At 40.3% G+C, this 22,761-nt stretch overlaps 1 protein-coding gene across 1 annotated transcript in view; it reads right to left on the bottom strand.

The window, feature by feature from the left end:
• Nucleotides 1-1,461: 1,461 nt before the first annotated feature.
• Nucleotides 1,462-22,761, bottom strand: part of kif19 (kinesin family member 19) — a gene marked incomplete at both ends in the record, with an annotated part of 59,185 nt that continues 37,885 nt past the window's right edge. The window contains 15 exons of the mRNA XM_080048887.1: nt 1,462-1,589; nt 2,175-2,343; nt 2,548-2,936; nt 3,825-3,948; nt 4,368-4,473; nt 4,584-4,747; nt 4,870-4,994; nt 6,375-6,645; nt 6,977-7,175; nt 7,978-8,152; nt 9,761-9,917; nt 10,694-10,816; nt 10,917-11,063; nt 13,293-13,487; nt 13,601-13,726. Of these exons, the coding sequence (XP_079905013.1) occupies nt 1,462-1,589; nt 2,175-2,343; nt 2,548-2,936; nt 3,825-3,948; nt 4,368-4,473; nt 4,584-4,747; nt 4,870-4,994; nt 6,375-6,645; nt 6,977-7,175; nt 7,978-8,152; nt 9,761-9,917; nt 10,694-10,816; nt 10,917-11,063; nt 13,293-13,487; nt 13,601-13,726 (2,598 nt within the window). The remainder of the gene's footprint in view (nt 1,590-2,174; nt 2,344-2,547; nt 2,937-3,824; nt 3,949-4,367; nt 4,474-4,583; nt 4,748-4,869; nt 4,995-6,374; nt 6,646-6,976; nt 7,176-7,977; nt 8,153-9,760; nt 9,918-10,693; nt 10,817-10,916; nt 11,064-13,292; nt 13,488-13,600; nt 13,727-22,761) is intronic.

The raw sequence follows: 22,761 nt of genomic DNA, 5'->3' as shown, positions 1-22,761 counted from the left end.
GTTTTCACTTAATAAAAATTGATAATTTAAGTTATTGGTAGGAGTCTGTAATTAGCAGTCATTTTTACTGGGTTGCTAATAAAAAACAAAACAAAAAAAAATAGATAACCTTAAACAATGTTAAGGTTATCTTAAATATATATATTAATATATTATAAACAGCAAAGTTAACATGTTTCCCTTTTGATGTGTTGTAAGCATAGACTGTAAAAGAAAAATAGGGTTGTAAGTAGGAAGACAGTCCAGCAGATGGCGTAGTTTAACTGGGATAGTTTAATTACCTTCTGCCTCAATGTGGGGACTGTGCACCATCCAAAGGACATTTTAGAATATTACTCCTTCAATCAAAGGGAAATCAGCTTGTGTGGGTGTCACACTAAATATTAATTCCCATACTGAAGATATAAGGAAAAGTTACCTGATGAATTGCAGTGTCTGAAATAGCAAAAACATAACTCACAATTCATACATTTTGTTTGCACCAGAAAATACGCAACTTTCCACTTCTCTCATTTGAATTTATTTGGGTACAAATTAAAAAAATTTACAAAATAAAGCATAGAAAGTAATAATTATGAAAACAATGCCAATGACAACAAAATAACACAAAAGGCAACAGTTTAATAATTAATTAAAAAGTCTACTAATCTGAAAAAAAAGCAACTTGTGGTACTATACATCTACACAAAGACAAGACATGATGACATTTAACAGTCAAGTTTGGGGTACGAAAAGGCAGAGACCTGGGGCATGTGAGAATACAACATTAAGTTTGAATCCAGAAGAGCACAACAATCAAGATGATCAAGTTTTTTTTTAAACTCAAATAATAGTGTGTGATTAAATTGAAGCGACCTCACTACAAGAAAAAAATATGATGCTGAAACTATTTGACAATAGACCATTTCTCATTAAACTGTTTTTAAGGGTTTAATATCTTCTATTAAAATAGTCTAATAAATTCTTTCAACTCAAATGTTTACTGTGAGGTTATGCCCCTAAACAAAACATTCCCCATTAGCTGGAAGTGTCAGTGTGTGGCCTCAATAGCAAGCACTGAAAATGACCAAACTGTATATGCTCATAATCCACAAACATTAGAACAGTGCATTTGTGGTGAGCTTGAAATGATCCTGACTTGACGATAACACATAATTCAGCACGACAGTAAGGTAAAGTGGAAACACTGACAGTACGGAGCACGGACTGTACATATAGCAATCTTTGTCTGTAGGCTTGTAGGGCTCAAGGGTCTGCCAGCGTCATCGCCCTAGTGTCCAAAACAAAGCACAGAAAGAAGCCTGTATGGGGGCAATCCAGCCACTGTCTGGTAAGTGTCCATCATACTGCCTCAAAATCTGGCCTAATGTCAGTCACCGTTCATTGCAATTCCCTCTAGGCTCAGCTGGTGTGGAAGCTAGTGCTGGTGTTTTTAGTGTTACTGTACATATGGGTATGGTCTCAGTGTCTGCGAGTGCGTTGGGCCCCGGTGCCTGTGGTGCTGATGTAGAGGAGGGGCTGCGGCTGTCGCAGCTGGGACCCTCTCTTCAGGTTATTCATGTGGGCTGTGGAGGGGTCCGCATTGGAGCCTGTAGAGAAACGGGCAAAAAAGGGTAATACAAATATTGTTATATTAATCGATCAATCAATGAAACATTTATTCATATAGCACCTTTTCAAACAAATCAGATGTACATCAAAGGGCTTTACAGAATGAGAAAAAGCCAATAAAATAAAAATTACAATGATGACAATAATAAGATACCAAAAATAAAACTTTATTTAAAGCAAAAGCAGTTTACAAATAATAAAAGAACAGAGAAAACAAAACAAAAAACTAACAGAAATACTAAAATGTTAAATAAAAACAAACTATAAAATATAGATACAACGGAGCAAAATAGTGACACAAACTAATAGACTAAGTATACTGAGCAAAAAAGAATATAACTAATAAATAGAATAAGTATACACCATAAACAATTGTAATCAGATACTACATAAAAGCCAGATTAAAATGATGGGTTTTCAGTTTACATTTAGTATAAATATTTTGCCCTCCTCTCAGATCCTCTGATATGCTGCATTTTGGAGCAGAAAAGCTAAAGGATGAGTCAGACACCACACATTTTAGGAATGTGACTGACTCTACATCGGCAGTGACTGCGGTTTACCTGTTTGCTGGCTGTTGTGGGGCGGCCTGACTTTGGCGAGAGGCGGGACCCCTCTGTACTGAGGGCGCAGCATGGGAGCCTGGGGCAGGGCGTTGTTCAGGAGATGTGTATCTGATGTGCTGTCCAGAGGACGGAACCTCTGCGCTGTGGTCGTCTTGGTTTGAGGCAGCTGCAGAGTGGAAGAGGAACAAGAACATCTAAAGAGAAGCTGCTTGGTTCTGTGATAACTATTGTTTTGTGGGTGCTGTTAAGACTAAAATACAAATAATTGGGAAGGGAATGAAGGGAAAACCAGACTTAAAGAGCGTTAATATGAATGTTCCCTGCTTTTCTGTGTAGGTCGTTTGTTTGTTTTGAAAAAGAAAGTACTCACTGCTTGACCAGTGACCTCGAAAGAGCGTGAGCGCCTCTTCTTGCGGCGAGCCTCAAAGTCCAGGTCGCGGGGCGTTTGGTTCTTGGTGGTGACCTGGCGGTTGCGTGGGCGTGTCCAGGTGACCTGCAGGCCTGGCCCCTCCCCCGTGCTGCTGGACAGGTTGTCGTCTGAGGTGGCGTGTCGGAGCTCGGGGCTGGGCTGCCGGTCGCGCCTCACGGGCAGGCCTCTAGGGGGCGCCTCGCTCAGAGACAGGCTGCTCTTCTGCTTCTTAGGGTCCAGAGGGGAGGGGGGAGGGTGTAGCCGCAACGCATCCAGCTCCAGGGCTTTGGAGCGTCGACGGGCCGCCTTCACCACTATGTTCTGGACCCCCTTCAGGATCTGCTGCCGCTCTGTGGAGACACAGGGGAGATGTTTGGTATTTTACTCTATTCACTTTCTTCACCTTTTTGTTTCTACAATGGATATATAAAAGGAGGGAAATGCCCACATTTAAAGTGCATCAAAGGGTTCCTTCAGAAAAAAAGAGAATAAATATTTTCTTGGCCTCAGATGACCATTGGTTAGTGCTGAAATGATTATTAGTTGATTGTGTTTTAGCTAACTTCCTGTCAGTTACTGCAGTTAGCAGTCCCCTCGCTCGTCCCTACGTCACCACATTAATGCAGTGCGGTCTTCAAGCAACATGTTATCTAGCATCATCTCAGATCCATAAGTGTGATAAAACATGATAAAAACCATCAAAACAGACATTGGGAAGGATTTTTACCTGCTCCGCCATTGTAGGCGCATACACATTCACCCATCTGTTGCTCTGGCGTGCACCGGCAGTGAGACCATGGAGTGTATATACTATATGAGTGAGACGAGTGTTGGTTTGTAGCGTTCACTCTTCTGATTTGATAAAAATTTCGGGATACTACAATAAGTTTATTTGCCTATTACATGCAAAGCAGCTGACTGAGAGATCGTCTTTATGAAACGCGCACATTATGTAAGTGATCACTGTATGAATAAAGAGCGATTTAACACTTATATTAACATAAGCTTTAAGTCATGTATAACCATATCTGTTTTAAATTATTGTACAAAAAATTCACAGGTTCTGTGCCGTTTCTCAGGCAAAAAGAAACGATATGAAGCCTACAGGAATTCTGCCGTTTAGATAAAGCCCTACCATTCACGTGATACACTTAAAAGGGTTTTATTTATGTATTCTCCTGGAGTTTCCCAAATGAAACATTTCCGAAATTAATTCAGATTTTTTTTTAACATCTTACCAGTGCGTGACAGAGGGATATCGGCTCCGGCCTCGCTGCTCTCGGGTGAGGAGTCCAGGTGGCTGCTGACACTGTGGCTGAGATGGCTGTAGCTCAGAGAGCTCTCGGGCACCAGCGGCTGCAGCTGCAAAACACCACATGCAGTGCGTCACATTGTGATCACACATTCACTGCAAGCCACTAAGTTCAGTCAAGGTCAGACAGAAAGACAGCCTTATTATTTTTTTTTACCTTGAATAAAACATTTAAATAATATAAATCATAACTCTTCTCACTGCTGCTCGTCTATGATTCACACCGTTACATTTGCATTGATTGAACATTTGATGGAGGTAGTTCCATTGCAAGCTTGGGTTGAAAATGAAGCTGTTCTGCCACAGCGAATATCTAAGTGAGTTTAATTCAAATAGGAACCCATATTGCATGACAGGAACAGCAGCACATGACTAGACCGTATTAATTCACAGCATGCGGCAGCTCTCAGTGAAAGCTATTGAACCAGAATGACCAGGGCCAAATGTGTCCCATTAGCATTGTCCTCACCTCTCTGTTGCCTTTCCCGTTAATGTGGATCGGAGGCGGGGTCATTACGGAGGAGTTTTTCATCTGCCTGGCGTGAGGGCTGTTCTTAAAAACCCTGTTATTGTCCCTGACACAGAGACACAGACAGAACAAGCGATGTTTCCACGTTATTATTACTGTAAATGCAGTTATGAATTCTAAATGGGGAAAAAAAATATGAATACGAAGTTCTCTTACAGGTCAGTCTCAGGCAAAATGGGGGGCAGTGTGTGTCTACGGATCTTGGTTTGGCCTCGTCTGTTATCGGAGCACATGTTGCGCACGCTCTCCTGGTCTGAGTCCACCTCCTGCATGTTGTCACGACCCTGTCCGGGCAGGGTGATCTTGGGTAGAGAGCCCTCCTGGAAATGAGAGCAGAATATGTATTAGGAATCATTGGTGTACATATTAATCTAAGCCACTTTTTTAAATCTTTGTGTATGATTAAGTGTCTTAGTTTGATTTGTCATGCAGCAGGCTCTACCTTGATGGTGTGTCTGGTGGTCACCTTCTCCAGGGCCATGGCTCTGTCCAGCTTCCTCTCATCCAGCTGCCTCATGTACATATCATACAGCTCCTGGAGGTGTGGCGGGACTAGCAAACTGTGGTCTGGAACACACACATATAGATATTGGTGGAACACTGTCTCAAAAACCTTTTCAACATGAATGTATGGGGAAAATTATCATCTCTATATGTTGTTAATGTCCAATATTTTTTTATTATTATGATAGTGAAAAAGCATAGCATTTAGACTACTTCCATGCTTGACTTCAGCTGTTTATTATGCTTTAATATTGTATGGAAGACTTGAGTGTAAAATTGTTGTTGTAGATTGTTGTATTGGATATTGTGTGAAATTGTTATGAAAAGGTCTGAATTATGGGTTGGACTTCCGTGTTTGAAGAATCGTGGGAAAGGAGCTTATCAGTTGTTGATTTTGTTTTATACATATTTTCACAAGAAGACACAAAGTGAAACAGACTTTCCATATTATTTGTCTTTGTCTTGTCTGTGTATTCTCTCATTATCCCATGTGTTGTGTTGATGATATGATACTATTGTGTGTTTTTATCTTACAATGTATTATGTCTTATTTTGTCTTGGTTACGGTGTATTGTAATGTGTATGATGTAAGTTCATTATTGCATTGTCCTAATGTAAATATAGTTCTATGGACCTCAGTAAGAATATCTGCTGCAATATTCTCGTGATAAATAGTTTTATCAATAAAAAACAATGCCACGTAATTTAGTTTAGTTTATTTGTTTATAGTTTCGTGGAAAGTCCCCTTTGATTAAAGATCTCCTATTATACTACTTTTCTGGTCTTAATTTCTTGTTAAAAACTGCTATAGAGCAACCTGACACCAATCACATCACAAAAAACCATGTAGATTTTCGGGACACTCTTCCTCTCACCCTAGCGAGCACAGCAGTCTGCTCCACACACTGCTTTGAGCTTCTCCGCCCCTCCCCCCCCCCTCCTGCAAACCCCACTCCGTTGTGATTGGTTACCTTCCTTCCGGAACATTTCCAGCAACGCGCGGGGAGATTTCTGAGAGAGGAAGGTGGGGGCATGGCCGGAGCTTGCCTGAGCAGCATTACCATACATGGAAACATCCGAGAACGTGACGACACGATACCCGGAAATTTGAACAAGTGAATTCTCGACCGGCTGCCCTAGTGTTTAGTGCTCTGCATAGCCACCCCAGACGGTAAGCAGGGAATACGTCTAAATGCATGTACGTAATTATTTGATACGCTAGTATGGTTAAACATGACTATAAATCATTATAACAACGTTTATAGGTCATAAAAGTCGAAAAGTATCATAGGTCCTCTTTAACTTTACAGTATAGAGAGAAGATTTAGCCTATTTGGCTAATTTCTAGCTGTAGTCCCAGGGCAGTTGTCAGTAGGCAATAATCAAATATTTCTCTTGTTTGCTCAGTTCATTAAGTTTTGGAGTCGACGCCGATACACTCACCATCAATGAACTGCCTCTGCTGCTGTATGATCTCGTCACACAGGTGTCTGTGCTGCTCAAAGCGCTGCACCACAAAGTTCTTCTGGCGGATGACGTTGTCCTTGAGCAGAGCGTGCGACTGCATCTCTGCGTTCTCGATCTCCAGCTCGTGGACCTTGCAGAGGAGCCCCAGGACCTCGCGCTGCTCCTCGGAGCTCACCCGCCGAGGCAGCAGCTCCTCCAGGCGCCGCGCACGCTCACGCAGCTCCACAAACCGCCGCTCCAGTAACGCCTTGAGGGGGAGCGAGGGGGGAAAAAGTACGGTTCTAAGATGTGTGTGCACTTTTTGTTTTTCTATTCATCAAAAATGTCATAGACATTCAAGCCTTCAAATTGTTTTAAAGCCTCTGGAAACCTGGTGTAAAATAGTTCAAATCAATATATGATATCAAAGTTGGTTGTCTCAACAAGCTTTTGCAAAGATCTGATTGAAAATAAAAGGTTAATATATAGTATACAACTTAAAAAAACAACAACTGAGAACTAGGGGGGGTAGGGTAGTGGTTAGAGCGCAATGTGAACCATTTCCCCTTATTTTTTGAAGGGTAGTTCAAGAATCCTACCTTCTGTTTGTGGATTTTTTTCTGTTCGGCCATGAGTGTTACCAGGTTTTCTCGGGCCACCGACACCTGCTGTGTCTCTGTGCTGTCGGGAGGAGACTCCGGGGAATCAGAGTCTTTCTCGCTTTCGTCTTTATTGACACTTTCCTTCCTCCTTTCTGCCCGCCACTTCCTCCTGCGCCTACTGCGCTCCTGCTCCCAGCTAAGAGCAAAAAACAAAAACTACATTTTAACTGACTGCAATTATTATATATCATCTTGTCTATTATTTAGAGCTAGGTCATAACGATCTGTTTTCTGCAGCTTTATTTGAGTGTTCACAGTTTAAATATTTATCTGTGTTTTGACGTATTGCCTGTAGTCAGTCAAACCCGTGGTAATGTCAGTTTCACACGTGAGAGGTAAATGAACATAAAAGGTTAGACTGTGGTATATTTAATACTGTGATGTGCGTTGCACACTCTGTGACATTCAGGGATTCATCGAAAAAGGTTGAAAAGATACTAACAAAGAGTTTAACAGATTATATATGTATGCTATTAGATCGAAGAGGAAAGGAGGTTATTGATTCCAAACATGGCTGTCTTATTTCATACTAGTATGAATAAAAGGTCCAAAATTTCCATGTTGGCGTGTGTCCGTATCTATACAACCATCTTTAACAGCCATAATCTCAACATTATTATTATTTTTCAATACTCTGAACAAAAATCTCAACTTCTACTGCACTTACATTAACACAACTTTCCATAATCATTCCAAGCACCATTCTGAAGGTTATCAAAGAAGGATTTGCTCATACTATGTTGTGAATTTGTCTTACTTTAGGTACTTATGATACAATTTCGTCTTCAAAACATAACGTTAACATACTGTAAGTAAAACTTTTCAGCCTTGTTATAGGGATTCCTGAATGTCACGCATGGTGGCTTTACAGATAACTATATTTATGCTATCAGATAGAAGTGGAAAGAAGGGTGTATTATAAAACCCAAAACACTGACTCTGCAATGGTGAGCAGGTGTTTGGAGGTGTCCATCTGGATCTCCATGTTGCTGTTCTCCAGCTCCATGAGGCATCTCCTGATCTCCATCTGCTGACGGAAAGCGTCCAGGAGCTGCTCCCTCAGCTGGTCCATCTCAGCCCGGCTCTGGTGACTGGAGTGGGCCTGGACCTCCGCTGTGAGGGGGGACATGGTGAGCAGAGGGTAGGGGGGGAATAGGGAAGGATTTGATTTATTTTTTTCATTTATCTCAAACAATCAACAATATTTAAAAAAAAGAAAGAAAAAAAAAATTATAAAAACACAAACATAGATAAAGCATCCAATTATATCAAAGAACAAAAAAGTATCAGTTTGAGAAGGAGCAGGCAGAAGCACAATGCTTATATATTCCTGCCCCTAAGGACGAGATACCAGGGTACCACCAGGGACATCCAAGTTAAATTTAGGAACTTTTAATACCCTTTTTAATACCACTTACAATTTAATTTAATGCTAATGTCCAGGCCATACTGGCAAAAGCAGGAAGGATATAATGGAAATAATGGAGCGGCATTTGAAGGTAAAGAACATTTATTACGGTATACACTCACATTAATATACCCACATTGATATTCTGTAGCAATAGCTTTGTGAAGTGTGTGTATAATATACTCTTAATAAATAAATCAAAGTGCTTATTTGTCACATTACGACCCCTCTCCAAGTATTTATTTAATCCTACAAAAAAATGTAAGACCTTTGCAAAGGAAGTTCAATACTTTGTCAGTGAAATTCGATACTTTGAAGGTTTCATTTTGAGTCTATTAAAATTAGGGTTGCAAAGGGGTGGAACGTTTCCGGTAAATTTCAGGAAACTTTCCACGGGAACTTTCGCTCGGGAATTTTGGGAATATTCAAAATTGGCGGTAGTTTAAATGGCGGTAGTTTAAATGATTTTTTTTCATATCCCAACAAAAATCTAAACATTTAAACACTATGTTTGGTCATAGGCAGACATCCATGCAAAATAATACAATTAAAAAACATTACATTTGAACAGATTTATTTGTAAGAAGAACGTTATCAGTTTTGATTATTTTATGAACAATCAATAATTTTACTGAACAACCAAAAGATGAATTTTGAGTCAAATATTACTCATCTGTCTGATCCCAACCATTCAATACATAAAGTAAAATGCCCCCCCCCCCCCATGTGATGGAGGAATGCACAGTGCATGTAGGGGGCGTGGCCTCAGTACCCATGCAGTAGGATGTGTGATATGTGCAATTTGCCAAGTGTACTTGCATCAAATGTGGTTGTTTTATTCAAGATTATGCTAAAATATATTTTCCCCAACTATATTTAAAATCACAGGTTAAGCCTCTGTAAACCTGATCTAGTAAAAATCAATATATGATATCAAGTTTGGTGTCTCAATAAACTTAAAAAAAAAAATCTGATTTGAAATTAAATGTTCATAAATATATTAAAACTTATTTGAAAAAACTGCTTTTTACAGTCTAGAACGTTTGCCATGACTGTAATAACATAGCTAGGAGAATTTAGTGCATTTGGGTTGCTTTGAATTTAGTAAATTCCCGTTTAAACCTGTTAATTCACAAAATTCCCATTAATTCCCATAAATTCCCGTTAATTCCCATGGAAAGTTTCCAACTTTGAAAATTCCCGGAATTTTGCAAACCTAATTAAAATCAATGCTTTTTTAATGCTTTAAAGAGCCTGCGGGTGCCTTGGATGCTCTTGGTGTAGTGGATACAGTGTGTGGACAAGGTCTTTACCCTGGACATGGCGGATGTCTGCCCGGTCTGAGCTGTGCTGGCGGCTGGCCTGATCTGCAATCTTCTTCTTGAGCCGGTGGATCTCGCTGCGTAGGTCTGAGATGATGTTTGTGTACTGAGCAATGTGGTAGGACACATTTATCAGGTTCTTCTTTACCTGAAGCACACAGTGACGGGAACAACAATAAGAAGAATACTTAAACAATCTGACACTTAGAAGTTCTTTCAGCGGGTAGCTTAATTTTTTTCTAGCGAGGAACACTGACTGAATTAATAGTTACATAGCTGCAATTAACCATATCATTAATGGTTTCCTATGTAGACTGGATAGACTGAGATTAATACAGACTTTATATAGACTTTTATGGGATTCCTGCGGACCTGCTCCTCCTTCCCTTCGTTAAATAATGTAAAAGTAAGCCTTAACATACAGTTTATCGATATTGAGTTTTACTTTATTACCCTTGCCAACCTGACCGTTCTGTTTTGTTTCCTTAAAAGTATATTTGTGTTCTACCCTTAAACCAAAAAAGAAAAGTTAGCTAAATTTATGAAGCGCTTTTGTCCCAAAGCACTTTGCAATTAGTTTCTCTTTCACAGACACATAAGTTAACCCAACAAATATTTGGGGCACAGTGTTTTGCCCAAAGACGCGTGCACAGGAGATGCTGAAGCTTGAACTGCCAAATCTTCGACTATCACTGTGACAGCCCTGGATCTGATTGATTGCAAATACATTTCTTACAACGTCTTATTAATAAGCTGTTTCAATCTGCTATTCCTTACAAAGATATATCTGCGGTAAACAATACAACATTAAACATGTTAAATAAAAACGCCTAGTGAACATATTTTAAGTGTGATTTGAATGTAATAAAACATTGTGTCATGAAATCCACTAATCTTTTTGTCCATTGCGTGTTCCGAGCTCACCCGTGTTCGAATGCTTTTGGCACGGTCAGCGTACGTCAGCGTGTTGCGAGACTCCTCGAAAGCCACAGAGGCGGGGCTAATGTGGGCTATCATGACCGTTCGGCTGTTCCCGCCCAGCGAGTCCTGTCAATCAAAGACATGAGATTTAATAAATGATACATGAGTAAAACCTGAATTCCAAAATACAGTTATAATATTCTGGATGCCCTATATATTGCTCTACCTTTAGTAGCCGAGTCAACTTGCTGTCTCGATAGTTGACATACTTGGTGCCGTTCTTGTCACTCAGGGCGTTGATGCAGTTGCCCAAAGCCAGGAGGGAGCGGTTGATGTGGGCCCCCTCTTTCAACCGCTGACCCCTATTCTGAGTCTATTATAGATAAAAAGATGCAGGGGTTTAGGTACATGGCACTTTAACAGTAAAAAGCTGATAGGAACTGAGGGGAGACGGACATAAGGAATAACATGCAACAACGGTCCCAAGATTGACTCAAGCCAGGGACTTGTTTACAAGGTCAGCGTCTCACAGGTGACTATTGACTTCTGAGCAACACTGGAATCTGAATCTGGAATCAAATCTTCCAAAATCACAATCCTGAGGAGGTAACTTAGAATAAATTACATGTGCCTTTGTAGTCATGAAAAATGTAATGTTACATGAGGTTTAAAAACCCAATGTTAAAAAAACTCTAAACTGTTGGGCTGCCAGGGGCCAGATGTATAAACCATGTGTTTGTGTGCCAATACAAAAACTGTCATTTATAAATGAAGGATGTGTGGTGGGAGTGTTCGCACCTCACGAGTAATAGGTGAGAGATCTAAAATTAGATCAAATAATTGTTTATTGGTTCGCTTATTTCCCAGATTGTGCTATTCATTTTCCATCAATGTCACTCAAATGCACATTTATAAATACATTTAAAATGATTAATGAGTGATGCATTTTAACATTCTTTTTAAATTACTTTTGATACATTTTTTTCCTACTAATGATCTTTACATTTGATTCTAAATAACAAAGCACCTTGTAAAATCTGTTTCAATACGAGCTCTATAAATAAATCACTGATCATTCATCTGAGGTTTAATAGTGATGATTGAGAGACGACAGCGATGTTTAAATACAGGTCCATGTGATGAATTAGTGCCTCTGCAGCAATGACAAAGCCACAGCCGTGTGTAATGGCGGTGAGTAATGGCTGCTGTTCTAGTTCAGCTGGAGAGCCTGGCCGATGCAACACCCTGCATTCAATTACTTCTTCTTAACTCGTCTAAATGACAGGCCTAACGAGTGGTGGAGCCCAAATATCGACATACAAATCAGTGTTTAAGGGGTGTTTCTACTCAATTCAATTTATGGCAAACTGGGATTGGAGATGACGCTCCTCCTTACTTGCAGTCTTATAAATCTGTCAAAAATAATGTGTATGCACATTCCTGTCTTTATGTGTACACACTGTTTCAGTCGTGAATCTGCTCTAGTTTTATGCATCTAGCCCCAGGGCTCCCAAACCACTGGACATATTCACTCTTGGCTGTTTCAGAGCAGTTGTTTCCATGTTTCAACTCTTGCCCAGGAGATGGCATTACCTCCTGCCTTTGATCTATTAATACGTCATCTGAACTAAATCAACTTTTACGAACCGCATTGCGCTCCTCCTCCTCTTCTTTAGAGGGAGGGAAAATGTTTCCCTGTGGCCTCAAGTGACAAACAGCTCTCTGTTCCTACTTAATGGATCATCCCATATGTGCTGTTCATCTATAGTGTGGCTGTCTCCATGGTAAATAAGTGCTCTCGCTCACATGCTGTTTGCATATTATTTTCTTATGGTGTGCAAGGGCGTGTTAACAAGCCATTTATCTGACTGGCAAGAGCAGACCTCCAATAGAAAAACGGTTTGCAAGGAACTAAGCAAATACTTTACAACATCCTCACTTGACTGCTTGACTGTCAAATGATCACAAAAATTGCTTATCGTCTATTACATGAAGGTGTTTTTTATGAAATCTTTCATCAATGGATTTGACAGAGAGACAATATGATGGTGGCAATCTTCTTTGTTCAAGAGAAAAAAGTAAGGTGATAAACTCTTTGAAAGACGAAGATCCGAAGCAGATGACATTGTTGTTGAAATAAACTTGACCTGTACAGGTGTTTGTCTTTTGACGAATTAACTCTTGAACAACCCCGTTTGCCAAACGGTTGTCTGCTTACATCAATCATCTGCAAAGTGGGCCATAGAGATAGATATGAAGTGGATTTTATTTAAGTATTCTGAGGTTTATGACATCCAATGCCAGACCCTGTACTTAAGAAGCTATACACATGTATCGGTCCATACAGGCTAAAAAAAAAGCTATGTATGTAACAGCAACATTAGCCAAGCCTTTGAACTTTAGCTTGAGCTTGGCAAGATAGAAAGTGACACAATTATATGCACCCACCAACATACACTAAAATATTTTTGCACCTGTACATATACCAACTAAACATAATTTGTCTAAATATAAATACATGTGCACACAGACACATACACACAGACACACACACACACACACACACACACACACACACACACACACATACACAAACACACACCTGTGCCGCCCGCTCTGAGCCTGCGAGGTCTATCATGAAGAGGCGTGCGAAGCGGACCTCCTGCAGCAGGTCTCGACACCTGCTCTGCTGCTTGACGGCCACCTGCAGCACGGCATGGGAGCGAGACGACGTCTGATTGGCCGCAGTGGGCTCCTGGGTGCGCTGTTTGTTGCCCTTCATGAGCAATTCCATGATCTGAAAACACAGTTTTTTTTTCATGCAAGCAGCTACGTTGGACACAATCTGAATGTTTTGATTAAAAATAAATGAGTCATATCGTTCAAAGATGATTATGTAACTTGTCTAACCTCTTGTGCGTTGATGGTAGACACCTCTGTGATGCCAGCAACCTGAATCTCCCCTTTGCAGTCTTCTCTCAGGTCCAAGAAGCCTGAAGATGGGTTCAGCAGGTCACGAATCATCTCATTGTAGATCTACAAAAGACACAGATATAAGTATGAAATCTCAGAGAAGCTAGAGAGGTTTCATAAGAGTACAATTCAGGTGGAATAGTTGACAGGACATCTTGAGCTATAGACATGTTGAAAAGGCCCCATTCAGGCTTCCAGGCCTCCTTCAAACACCAAAACCTTGTACAAAAACACCAAGTGCTATATTTTCGCCGAGGCCAATAACTTTATTATTTTAACCAAAATATTCACTATAACCAATTAAAATATGCACAACCATAACAACAAAACAAACATTTTATTTATTGTAACTTGAGTAAAATGTCAATATCTACTCACCATCCGCTACATAATTTGAAGTCTCAAAAAAAATCTAGTCGTGAATAGCTTTTTTAAATTTGAGTAACAGTGAAATTCTTTATTTGATGACTTGAGGTGTATCCATATCAGATACATGTAGTTCTTTAATAAAATGATGCATTACTTTCCTTTCCTTTTTTGTGTGCCATATGGTTACAAAATTGGGTCTTGATATATTGTTGTACAGTTTTGGCTTATTTGATCGGTTTACTTTACTTAAGTCGTTCTGCTACTTTTGTCTGGGTGCTGTTCTATGAATTGTAAAAACTATTTAGACCCTCAAGGTAAAACTGAAAATAAAGTAGGTGTTCCATGAGCTGCATGTTACATGCCAGACAAACTGCAGAGACCAGACCCAGTTGTCACACCATCAGGAGGTCTGACCAGTTTTTCACTGCACCTCAGGGCATAGGCAATATCTGTGACAGTGTCCTTTGTATTAACACCAGATTTTTTCAAGCTCACACACAGTATGGACAGGTAGGTAGATTGTGAGGAGATATTCACTGATGTTGACAAAAAGTGATTTTGACAACAAGTGTTCTCCAAAATCTCTGACTCCACCTTTAAGTGGATACACTGTGACCATGAAAATGGTAGATGAAAAATTAGGACACCAGCAACATCAATAAGATTCACCATGATTATCTGCAATACATTTCATACCAATTCAACCTATAGTTGTTGAGAGATTTTAGTCTGGACAAAAGCAGTGGACCGGCCAACAGGCTAACATTGTGATTCATGCTGTAGCATAAAGTAGCTTAAAAACAGTTCTTCTTCTATTGAAGGGGAAACAAAGGCAGGTTAAGCATAAAAGAAAAGGTGGAGTGAGCACTGGACACATGTGAGTGGTATAGAATAACCGAAAGAGCCTTTTGTTACCTGTATAGAGCATATCTATTTTCATTTGCAGTATGTTTTTCTATGCATGTGTTCTAGAGATTGCATCAGTGAGGGAGAGATTTGAAGAAGAAAAGGAGCAGATGTGAGCCACGGCTCTGTCAGGTTGTAAAATGTCATTTAACCTCTTTGTGGCCAGGCAGCAGTGGCAACAGATTGCTCCCTGGAAACGGCAAACATACACAACACACAGCCTGCATGTTAGGATTCATTCAACTGGTTCAATACAGCTCAGAGAAACATTCAGACTCTGTGATTCACATTTTAAAAGGGACATTTTCACTTCAATCCGCCCACTGTGCTCCACTGTGCTAAAGAGCTAAGCTTCAATAACGTTGTCATTCATTGAACATAATGACAGCGTTTGGCACTGAAAATACATAATGTAAATTCTGTGTCTGATGCAAACCTTCATCCCGAAAGGGCACGGTTTGCACCAACAAATGCTCACCATTGTGCCGTTTTCATTTTTAATTTGAGTATTTTTATGCCCTTTCCAAGGTTTTTTCATTATGCGATTTTTTTTCCTCGCTTCCATTCTTTTATTTCTCTCCCTGGAGTGTTCTTGTGTTCTCTTTTCTCTCATTTCCCTTACAGAATTATACTTTTTTTACCAATCTGACACATCCTGTCATCTTTTCAAAAAAACTATTATCTGGAGCAAAGCCATGATTGACACTGATTGTTAACTTAAAATCATCCAAAATATCCTGAATGAGGCAGTCAATTTTCAAGGTTGACATTTTATTATATTTCATGTATTTTAAAAACCAAGAAGCTTCTTTTAGAAAAGTAAAAGTATAGGTCAATAGAGAAAGTAAAGCCCCTGTAAACCCAAATCCAGAAAATCCTTATAACTATGTCATTTGGGGAGTAAGTTGCATGATAGTGAGCATCTGAAAAGCATTACGGCCTCCACACACATCCTACCTCTACTGCGCGTCTTCTGCACGTCTGTGTACAGACTCTGACTTTTTGTCACCGACCGTGTAACCAACCTAGAGCGGGCACACATCCAACCTCAGACGCACTGCTGATGCGCGTCGGAGGCACATCTGCAGCGACGCTCCCCTGTGTACTGTGTTTTTTAACCATGTTTTGCAATATTTATGAACATTAATTTTCTATCAGATTTTTGTAAAAGCTAAGAGACACACAAATAAAAAAAAAGCCCTAAAATGAACTCTCTACATGGAAATACTAAATCACAAAACAGTAGTGGGGTTGAGTTACGGCTATCAGAGTCACTTAAACCAACTCCATTGTAATGCTATTAAACACACAGTCTGAGCTGTACATCCATCCTATGTCAGTGATCGGATTCAGCCTTACACCCCTGCTCGGGGTCTGAGGTCTGTGGAGCAGAAACTGCTGATGGTTCCACGTACTCATTTGCGGACCAGAGGTGACCGATCCTTCCAGGCTGTTGCTCCCAAGCTCTGGAACGATCTTCCCATCTCTCTGCGTTTAATAGAGTCTGTTGACGCTTTCAAACGTCAACTAAAAACCTATTTATTTGTCCAGGCTTTTGCCTAATTTGTTCTTGGGGCTGCTATGTTTATCACTGTATTGTCTTGGCCTTTTAAATGTATGTACAATTTTAATCTGTTGTTGCTTCCCATTGTGAAGCGCCTTGTGACCCTGGTCTGCGAAGGGCGCTCTATAAATAAAGTTTACTTACTTACTTACTTACTTACTTACTTACTTACTTACTTACTTACTTACTTACTTACTTGGTCTGAGGTTTGGAACCGCAGTGAGCAAACACTATCACCAGCCTGTCGTCTTATCTGTGCTTCAACATCCAGTGACAGAGGCAGAAATAACCACTGAGCCCACAGGACGATAGATCACTCCACATCTTTCTCAGTACCGTGGGCCTCTGTGCAACAAAAGCACCAATATATCTACAGTATGTACGTAGTTGTTTACTGTGTACGTAGTTGTTTACTGTTGTGAATCCCTTACATACCAAGCTCACATGAAAAACATAACGCTAACTTGTGACCACATCTATTTAACATCATATAGTTGCTCGTCACTCAAGCTACGAGGCAATTAAACTTTTCTGTTTCCTAATATATGTGTGCCAAGCTCACCCTACCTGAATCTAGTTACTCTCCTTCCTTTGAGTGACACCGTTAATGGTTAAAAAGGCTAGTTCAAGTATCGTTTTGAATTACTTAGACTTGCTGCAGATACCAAACACAAAATTCATTCAATTGTATCTACTAATGGTCCTGCCTGGGGATCATCCCAAAACATACATCTATTGATAATGTTATAGGCTAATGAATTATTAGAATGCAGTACAAGGTGTTTATTGTAAGACTACTGATGGTAGAGAGAACAGGTGGTCAGGAAGAGAGCAATTCTAGGTTCCCTGGCCTTTTAGCTCAAAGCAGGTCAGAAAAATAAAATAAAAATAATAAAAAATTGTCTCCATATCTTAGCCCAGGTAGCAAATAGCCCAAACAGGTAGAAAAAGGAGGGATGAATGAGATAATCAGGTCACAAATGTTGAATGCAGGTATTACAAACCCTTGTTGATAGGCAAGGCAAGGCAAGTGTATTTATATAAACACAATACAGACACACAAGGCCATTCAAAGTGCTCTACAGGGACAAGATTAAAATACATAAACACACATTAGAAAAGCGAATGAATAGAAATAAACCATTTAAAAGTGAATAAATAGAAATAGAATGTGTAAATAAAAATAAGACTAAGATTTAACCAAGACTTGATTTAAAAGAGCTGAGAGTTGTAGCAGACCTCAAGTTTTCTGGGAGTTTGTTCCAGATATGTGGAGCATAAAAAAATAAAAAAAATAAAAACTGCTTCTCCTTGTTTAGTCCTAACTCTAGGGACTGTGGTGGGAAAATCAAGCAAACAGTGATATGTTGTATAGCATCAGGTTTATTTTCAATCAATATAGCAAGAAGACTCCGGAGTGGTCACTAGTTCCAACACACGTGGGTATGTTACAAGGAGTGACAACATGTCCCTTAAATCATGAGCTATTTAAGGACATTGTTGTAGGCAGGTAGACAGGTAAGGCTGGGTGGGGGGAAGGAGGGGAAGACAGGTTGGGAGGCAGACAGGTCTTGAGATATACATTCATATTATAATCGTGGGTGGGGCAGGCTGACCCAGAACAGCAGGAGGCTGTCTGTAGGAACATTGTCCTCTTTCAAAGGTGTAGTCAGGCTGGCTACTCTCCCCACGGGAGAGTGAGGGGGATGGTAGAAACTACATTTCAGTTTACTAAAACACATTCAATATATCATTGTACTATGGTCTATACAAGTTTGTAGCAAATGTTTCCTATTTCATTAATAAGTATTCCAACATTTGAGTCCAGAGATACATTATGCAAAAACGCCACCACAGGACTGTAAGTAAACCTGTCCCAGACGACCTAAGGGCTCTGGACAGTTCATAATGTGGCAGCAGATCAGTAATGTATTTTGGCCCTAAACTAGTTAGGGTTTTATAAACCAGTATCAATATTTTGAAATCAATTATTTGAATAACAGGAAGCCAGTGTAAAGACCTCAGAACTGGGGTGATGTGACTTTTAAGTGTTCATCTTTGGCACCAAAGACACTTACTTCAGTTCTGTTGTTGGTTAATTGAGGAACATTTTGGCACATTCAATCATTGAGTTGTTCAATACACCTACTCAGTGTTTGTATCGGACTAAAGTCTCCTGGTGTTATGGCTATGTAAATGTGTGTGTCGTCTGTATAACTATGGTAGCATAATTTGTTCTTATTCGTCTGAGATAGTGGGAGCATGTAGATGTTAAACAGAAGAGACACATAGTAGTCTCTGTCCTTTAAGTGGGATTCAAGTCAGTTTAGGACAGTTCCAGAAAGTCCAACAAGATCAAATTGTGTCTGTAGTGACATTTCTTCTAGTTTTGTTGGTTCCAATAAACATCACTGGTGACTGACTGCAGACTAGATTCTGACAAGATTTGATCCAAAAAATATAATGTCCAGAGGTATTGTTGAGTTGGCAAAAAAGTATTGGTTTTATTTTGTACAAAAATCAAAGAAAACTAACAAACAAAAGAGCAGGATGTGGACTAAGACATACTTCTTATTTCTTTCTTTCTTTCTTTCTTTCTTTCTTTCTTTCTTTCTTTCTTTCTTTCTTTCTTTCTTTCTTTCTTTCTTTCTTTCTTTCTTTCTTTCTTTCTTTCTTTCTTTCTTTCTTTCTTTCTTTCTTTCTTTCTTTTTGCTGGTCTAATCAGCCACACCTGGCATCTGCCCATCTGGCTTATATAGGCCTACCTATAGGCACTCAAGACCTGTAGAGGTCGCCAAAAAACAAATATTGCACACGAGATATGAATAAACAGAATATGGCTCCTACACACCGGCCCCTAATTGTATAGGTGTGTAACAATTACAATTATATAAATCAAAATAAGAAGGAGCTACTATGTGTGCTGAAATACATCTAAAATAATACATTAATTCAAGTTCATTTCAATCTTCTGTCTCCAACAGCAGGCAAATCTTGGTTATAGGTCGCTCAAGAACACTTGTCCTCGTCTGTAGTTTGACAGAGCGAACAAAACCATTTGAGTCAGCAATGGTTTCCTTTATCCTGGCAAGCAACCAAGAGCCACGGGGTGCTGTTGAATCCACTATTATCACCACATCTCCAACTTCAAAGTTCCTTCTTACTGTACACCACTTTTGTCTTTCCTGCAGTAAGGGCAGGTACTCTTTCGTCCAGCGCTTCCAAAACAGTTCTGCTATGTACTGGATCTGCTTCCAGCGACGTCGAGCATAGAGGTCTGATTTTTGAAAGAGTCCTGGGGGCAAAGCAGGCTTGGTGTTCAGGAGGAGAATGTGATTAGGTGTCAGGGCTTCAAGATCGTGTCGATCAGCTGATACAGTTGTTATAGGCCGACTGTTAAGAATTGCCTCCACTTCGCAGAACACAGTACAAAGGCCTTCATCATCGAGAGCTTGTTGATGCAAAACTGAACAGAGTATGGATCTCACCATTCTGATAAGTCGCTCCCACACTCCACCGTGATGAGAGGCAGCGGGGGGGTTGAAACTCCACTTCACTCCATGCTGTAGTAGGGAATCTTGGACTTGGTGTTGATTCAGTGTTAAAAGAGCTTTCTTTAACTCTCTTTCCGCTCCAACCAGATTGGTTCCATTATCCGATCTTAGATGTTCCACTTTTCCTCTTCTGCAGATAAATCTCCGTATTGCATTTAAACAGGAGTCTGTATCAAGTGAGTGAGCGACCTCCAAATGCACTGCTCTGCTTGACATGCAGGTGAATATGACGCCGTATCTTTTAACGAGGCTCCTTGCTTTCTTTACCTCGATGGGCCCAAAATAATCAAGCCCAACATTTGTAAATGGAGGGTTATCTGGTATTAGCCTTTCAACAGGTAAACCTGCCATTTTCTGTTCTCCTGGTCTTCCTCTTACGCGCCTGCATACAACACATTTGGAGAGGATCTTTCTTACAGCAGCATTTGCACCTGTAATCCAGTATTTCTGGCGGAGCTGCGAGAGAACATGGTTCCTTCCATTATGACCAACATTTTCATGGATTTGGCGAAGGATAAGAGAGGAAATATGCATGTTCTTTGACAGAATAATAGGATGTTTGCTTTGTTGAGGCATAGCTGATCTGTCGAGTCTACCTCCAACTCTCAAAATCCCATCCTCCAACACTGGGTCCAACTTGTAAAGGGAACTTGACCTTTTGACACCAGATGGCGCCATTTCTAATCTGGTCATCTCTTCTGGGAACGTTTGTTTTTGGCAGAAACAGATGATTGATTGTTCTGCCATTTCAAGATCATCAATAGTTATGTTTTGTTCACTTATAGCCTTCTTTCCCATCTGCTGTGAGTGAGTCACTTTACTTTGTGATCGTGTGTATGGGCGGTTGACACAGGATTCCTTTTCTTTTCTCTGTTTTGCTAGAGATTGCAAGACACTTTTTAACTTTAATATCCATGCCACAGCCTTTCTTAACTTCAGCCAACAGGAGAAATAAGAAAGCAGTTGGTTGGTAGGGTTATCTGTTTCCTTCAAAACAATATTATGCACAACCAACCTGACTTTGACTTCAGGGTCATCTGGATTAAGTCCATGGGACTTCATGGGTGCATTTGGCCATTCACTCATTGGCCTTAACAGGAAAGTTGGTCCCTGTATCCATCTTTTTCCTTGCACAAATCTTCCAGCACTTAGTCCTCTGGATGCATCGTCGGCTGGATTTAACTTTGTCTCCACATACTTCCATTGTGATACATTTGTGTTGTCTCTGATTGTTGACACTCGATTTGCAATGAAAGTATGGAATCGGGTATGCTCGTTTGCAATGTACTTGATTACTGCTTGACTATCAGTCCAGAAAACTGAATTTTCCAGTTGCAACTGCAATTCTGCTCTGAGCATTTTGTCCACCTTGACTGACAACATAGCAGCTGTCAATTCCATTCTTGGGATGGTGATATTTTTCAGCGGTGCAACTCTGGCTCTTCCCATCATAAAGGCCAGACAGACCTCTCCTCTGTTGTTGGTTAATCGAAGGTAGCTTACTGTACCATAGCCGTAGTCACTTGCATCTGAAAAATTATGTATTTGGGCATGAACTGGTTTTCCAAAGTTTATTGGCTTAATGCAGCGTTCTATTTTAAAGTCTGCCAGCTTGACAAGATCATAAGTCCATTTGAGCCATTTTTCAGATGTTGCTTTAGGTATGAGTTGATCCCAGCCATGATTTTGTTTACAAAGTTCCTGGAGGAGACATTTAGCGGGCAGTGTTAAGGGGGCCAAGAACCCAAGAGGGTCGTAGATTGAGCTCACTACGGATAGCATTCCTCTTCGGGTTTGTGGCTTTTCTTTGACTTTGATGTTAAACTTGAATGCATCATTTTCCACACACCACTGCAAACCAAGTGCTCTTTCTATGGGGAGTTTGTCTTTGTCTAAATCCAGTTGTTTTACTCCTTTTGCCCTGTTTTGTTCTGGTATAACAGAGAGCACTGCTCGGCTGTTGCTCATCCATTTGGTGAGGTGAAATCCTCCCTTGTGGCAAATAGTTGAGAGGTCAGTGACAAGCTGTATGGCCTCCTGATCAGAGGGTAGGGCTTTTAGGCAGTCATCTACATAGAAATTCCTTTTGACAGTGTCAGTTATTGCAAGGGTGAAACTATTCTTGTTGTCCTCTGCAACTCTTTTTAATGCAAAACTTGCACAACTGGGGGAGGAAGTGGCTCCAAACAGGTGCACAAGCATACGATGTTCAACTGGTTTCTGGTTGACATCACCTTTAGGCCACCATAAGAACCTAAGAAAATCTACATCATTTGGGGACACTCTTACTTGGTGAAACATTGCCTTTATATCAGTCATGACTGCGACTGGCTCCTCACGGAATCTGGAAATCACACCGACAAGTCCATTTGTCAGGTCCGGTCCTTGTAGCAGTTCCGTGTTTAATGACATGCCCTGGTAAGTTGCGCTGCAGTCAAACACAACTCTTAGGGATTTCTTTTGTGGGTGATAAACCCCATGGTGTGGGATATACCACACTCTTCCATCTTTCCTTTCCAGTTGCTCTTGTGGCACCACTTCAGCATATCCATTATCAATTACATCTGAAAGGAAATCAGTGTACTCACTTTGAAAGTGTCCATTCCTTTTGAATTTTCTTTTCAGATTCACCAGACGCTGTTCTGCGATCACTTTGTTATTTGGCATGACAGTGTTTTCCTTTCTAAACGGTAAGTCTAGTTGGT

This window comes from Ammodytes marinus, assembly GCF_949987685.1.
Source record: "Ammodytes marinus genome assembly, chromosome: 20".
In the NCBI taxonomy this organism is placed as follows: domain Eukaryota; kingdom Metazoa; phylum Chordata; class Actinopteri; order Uranoscopiformes; family Ammodytidae; genus Ammodytes; species Ammodytes marinus.
The sequence above is the reverse complement of the archived record's forward strand: the minus strand, read 5'-3'. Positions and strand labels throughout refer to the sequence as shown.